This window comes from Gavialis gangeticus, unplaced genomic scaffold, assembly GCF_001723915.1.
Source record: "Gavialis gangeticus isolate Ggan-Ray unplaced genomic scaffold, GavGan_comp1, whole genome shotgun sequence".
NCBI classification, from domain to species: Eukaryota; Metazoa; Chordata; order Crocodylia; family Gavialidae; genus Gavialis; species Gavialis gangeticus.
Genome location: NW_017728960.1, coordinates 1,122,778 through 1,127,133, shown reverse-complemented (window position 1 = coordinate 1,127,133; position 4,356 = coordinate 1,122,778). Strand labels below are relative to the sequence as shown.

Genomic DNA, 4,356 nt, shown 5'->3' with positions numbered 1-4,356 from the left:
GTGATGCATGAATAGGGCTGGTGGGGTCAAGGGCTGGGATAACATCCGTGCCCCCCTGGCAGAGGAGTACCAGTGCACGGGGCTGCTGGAGCAGGACTTCCCGGAGCTGTGCGCCCGCGCCGGGCTCACCTACATCCCCCGCGTCACCGTGCGCCCGCGCGCTGTCTCGCTGCCGGGTGAGTGGGGTAGGCTGGGCCAGGCTCTGCCCACCTGCAGCTTCATTGGGCACTGGGGCTGGGGTCTGGGGGCTGTCACAGGGCTGGGAGCACTGTGGAGGACCTGGGGAGCAAGGCCGGGGCAGGGGGTCAGAACAGGGCCTGGATCTGGGGCTGCTTTGGCGACGGGTCGAAGCCAAACCAGCTCCCAGAGAAGTGGAGGGTCCCGGAGGAGGCCGACTGCTGGTGGTGCTGGATCCGACCCTGCCTCCATTCCACCCCACAGAGGAGCCAGAGGCTGTGGAGGGCCAGGCCAGTGCCACCCACATCCAGAGCAAGTACGCTTACTTCCGGCCCCGCATCCAGACCGAGCTGGAGCTCGATGACCCCAAGAGCGTCCGCGAGGTCTTCATGCGAGGTGAGCCGGTTGCTCGGGGTGCTGGGAATGCTACATGCTCTAGCTCTAGCCCTAGGCCGTGCTGCTGGGAACTGGCTGGAAGCTCCCTGATGCTGCGGTAGGAGTGCATGGGGCTGGCACGGGGATGGGGAGCCCCAGCACTGTCCCTGCCAGGGCCCTGGGGCTTTAGCCATTTCAGCTGCTGCTCCAGGCTACACCGGGCTGGGCGGTCTCCGTGCCCTGCTGTCCCCAGGCTCCTGGGCTGTGTGACTGCAGAAAGCAGGTGTTGCACGAGGCTGGCATCAGGAGCCTCCCTGGCCTGCGCCGGCCAGGCCCTTAGCACATAAGAGCTGCCAGGTACTGGGTCAGACCATAAATCTGTTTTGTCCAGTTGCCCCTCAATAGCTCCAAGCAGGTATCCACCTGCTTTTGAACCTGGTTAAGCCCTCAGCTTCCACGTTCCCAGCCCAGGTGGTGGGTACTGGCAGTGGGTGGATGGAGGTAGCAGCAGCCTGGCTGCTGCCCACCTCCCATGACCTGTAGCCTTGTTCTGCCTCCGGCAGGTTGGAAGATCGAAGACAAGATGCTGGGCATCTTCAGCAAGTGTCTGCCTGCCCTGGGCAATCTGCAGGCTCTGCAGTGAGTGCATTGAGTGGCATGTGCTGTGGGGCAGGGCCCTGAGGTGTGCCCCTGGCACCAGGTCTGGCTTAGCAGAGACCTGGCCCGGCCCAGGGGTTGTGGGGGTGACAGCCAAGCTGGGCCCCTCTTCCAGCACATGGGGCTGGGGGGGAGCTGAGGTGGGTGATCAGCAGGGCAGGGAGCCAGGAAACTCGGCTTGCCCCGCCTTACCTGGGGCGAGTCTCCACCTCGCTGGGTGCCTCAGTTTCCCTTTCTAAGGCTAGCATCACTGGACCGGTTGCCTCACAGGTTTAACGGGCTGCTGTGCTTCCCTCCGCAGCTTCTGGAAGGTCGGCCTGACGGACCTCTTGCTGTCGTCGCTGGTTAGCATCCTTCCCAGCTGCCCCAACCTCAAGTGAGTGCAAGGCAGGCACGGGGCAGGGGTCTTCATGGAAGGCAATGAACCTCTCACTAATTACGAAGACAAACCAAAGGGCTGTGGTGCTGTAGCCTGCAGCTCTTGGCACCTGAGGGCTCTGATGGGCCCAGGGGAGAGCTGGTCCCTCCATCCCTGGAAGCTCGCAGCAGGGGCAGCTCACCGCAGAGGTGGCCACAGCCCGGGCGGCTTCTGTTCTCCCTGCAGGACCCTGTCCCTGGAAGGGAACCCACTGCCTGAGGGCTCCTTCTACAAACTGATCCCCGAGGACAGCACGTGAGGCCAGGGCAGGACTGGGGAAGGGCATGGGCTAGACCCTGCGTGGCCTTGGCCCCAGGGGTCCTGCGGGGTTGTCCCGGGATGGGGGGGCATGCCCCTCTTACAAGGAAACCCCCCTCACTGGGCTGGGGGAGCAGGGCTGATGGCACTCCCACCCAATCCCACAGGCTTGCACATGTGTCGCTGCGCAACAACAGCATTGACGACGCGGCTGCCTGGCAGCTGGGCCAGGCGCTGTCCACCCTGACGACCGCCAACCGCAGCCTGGTCTCGCTCACCCTCAGCTTCAACCACATCGGGGATGTGGGGGCCAACCACATCGCCCAGGTGAGGGGTTTGTGGGGAGTGGAGGGATAAGGCCAGGTCTGCTGGGGGCATGGGCTCTTGCAGGCTGACACCCTCCATCCCTGTCCATCCAGGGCTTGCGGCTCAATCGTTCGCTGCTGTCCCTGTCACTGGCACACAACCAGATCGGGGACAAGGGCGCAGCCAGGCTCGCTGAAGTGAGTCCAGCAGTGGGCATCTCGGTCTCCTGCTGCCCCCCTGCCTTGCAGCACTTGGGGGTGGACTTCAGGCCTGATTGCCTTTACTCTGTGCCAGGTGCTGGGGCCTTTCGCTCTGACACACACCGAGGTGGTGGAGAGGAGACGGCTTCTGCTAGAGAAGGAGTCCCAGGAGCGCTCCCGGGTGGTGAGGATGGTGCCAGGCCCCTGGTGCCAGGGGGTCATTTGGGCTTGCCCCATGGGTCTGTGTGTGGGGGGCAGTCCAGAGCTCCACCCTGAAACCCTCTCTTCCCACCTTTCAGAGACACGAGGTCAAAGCCGACCGCCCGTCCAGCCTGGTCAGCAACACGACCATCGACAAGCTGCAGCCCACCAAGCAGGGCAAGAATGTGGCCAAGAAGAAAGTGAGGATGGGCACAGGTTGGGGGGGAGAACAAGGGATGGCGCAGCCCCCAGCTTGCCGGCCCCCTGCTACAGGCTGCGCCCTTGTTCCAGGAGCCGCAGAGGAAGGAGGAGCGGGGGCAGGTGGGCAGCCCCAGCCTTGGTGGGGTCCCAAGCGGCCCAGCCTTCATGCTGGCCAAGAAGGAAGACGTGAAGCAGGCCAAGAAGAGTAGGAATCATGCGGGGGAAGCCTGGGCTGTGGCTCTCAGCCCCTTGGGAGAGCACAGGGTGGGGGGTCTGTAACCCCCTGCCGCCAGCCTGGTGTGTAGGTGGGGCTTGGCCAGGTGCCCACGTGGCAACAGGCCGCATCTCCTTGCAGCGCTCACCACCCCGGAGCAGAAGATTGTGCGTGGGAAAGGTGCCAAATCTGGTAACAAGGAAAAGCGCAACCAGCCGCTGGAGCCAGAGGTCAGTGGGCCCTGCCCAGCCTGGCACCGTGGCCCTGGCCTCCCACCTCAGCCTGGGACAGACCCAGTCCAGGCCTGGGGGCATTAGCAGCTGGGTAGAGCAGAGGGCACCAGCGCCATGACCTACTTCCTGCTGCATGCAGGTGCCAGAGCTCACCGAGATCATGAACCCGCTACTGGAGCAGGCTGAGCACCGCGAGGGGAAAGTTTTCCTGCCGGGCAACCGCGTGCTCATCAACCTCAACCTCACCCGTGAGTCCTGGGGGTACAGGGCCCAGCTGGCTGTGTCCCCCCCGTGTCAAGCAGCCTGTGGGGAATAGTGTGGGGGGCACCAGCTGGGAGCTGGGACCTGTCCTGGGCCGGGCTCTTTCCTTGTACTGGGGATCTACAACCCCCAGCTCCTTCCGGGGTGCCTGCTGGACCCTGACCACCACCTCCCTGACTACCCAGGCAACCAGATCACGGAGCAGGGCCTGCGAGCCTTCCTGGTTGCTGTGGAGAACCAGCAGCAGCAGTGGAGCAAGGCCAGCACGGGAGCCAAGGGGCAGACAGGGCTGCTGCGCCTGTCTCTGGGGGTGAGTCCTGCCACATGGGCACTACCTCCGGGCCTGGTGCCCCCAGGGCCAGAAGTTGCAGCACACCTCCCCACCCCTGCTTCTGTCACCCTTGCAGAAGAACCAGTTCCCAGCCGAGAGCGAGACCTTTGCCCGCATCCAGGAACTGATGCTGCCACGTGACCCCCTCACCAAGCAAGGCCCCAAGGACGAGGAGCAGTCTGTGCCTGCATAGGGGAGGCGCTGGCAGCCCCAGGACTGTTCCCAGGCTGCCCCGTGGGGGGCCTGAAGGAGGAAGAACCACGCGCAAAAGAACTCATTTTGCTCTTTTCTTTAAAAAAAAAATTCTTTATCATCGAAAGGAGGAAAATCCAACAGATTATACACCCTGCGCCGGCCCCCACACCGCAAACAGGGGGAGGGAGCACAGCAAGGCCATGCAGAAGCCGATGGCAATGTGGAGGGCACAGGGCACTTCCCACCAGCTCTGCACCCCCTGACCCAGGGCCTGGCAGGGGCGGCAGGGCTGACCCCAGCTGCCCCTCACCCCGGGTTGTTCAGGGGGT

At 64.0% G+C, this 4,356-nt stretch overlaps 1 protein-coding gene across 2 annotated transcripts; it reads left to right on the top strand.

The window, feature by feature from the left end:
• Positions 1-6: 6 nt before the first annotated feature.
• LRRC71 (leucine rich repeat containing 71) lies at positions 7-4,151 on the top strand. Of its 2 annotated transcripts, XM_019518809.1 has the most exons (14): positions 7-176; positions 442-573; positions 1,116-1,191; positions 1,511-1,585; positions 1,814-1,882; positions 2,053-2,212; positions 2,305-2,388; positions 2,486-2,575; positions 2,691-2,792; positions 2,884-2,998; positions 3,149-3,237; positions 3,380-3,488; positions 3,687-3,811; positions 3,909-4,151. In XM_019518809.1, exons 1-14 carry the CDS (start codon positions 8-10, stop codon positions 4,023-4,025), a joined length of 1,512 nt encoding a protein of 503 aa, XP_019374354.1. In that variant the 5' UTR covers position 7; the 3' UTR covers positions 4,026-4,151. The 2 variants fall into 2 exon arrangements, with proteins under 2 accessions (XP_019374354.1, XP_019374438.1); XM_019518893.1 differs by lacking the exon at positions 7-176 and having other exon boundaries at positions 452-573; positions 1,480-1,585.
• The last annotated feature ends 205 nt before the right edge of the window (positions 4,152-4,356 follow it).

Excerpts from the sequence above, each read along its gene's own strand:
- LRRC71 (XM_019518809.1), top strand. The coding sequence starts at position 8 with ATGAATAGGGCTGGTGGGGTCAAGGGCTGGGATAACATCCGTGCCCCC. Across the intron at positions 2,793-2,883 it reads AGAATGTGGCCAAGAAGAAA|GAGCCGCAGAGGAAGGAGGA; the intron begins GTGAGGATGGGC and ends CCCTTGTTCCAG. Across the intron at positions 3,238-3,379 it reads ACCAGCCGCTGGAGCCAGAG|GTGCCAGAGCTCACCGAGAT; the intron begins GTCAGTGGGCCC and ends TGCTGCATGCAG.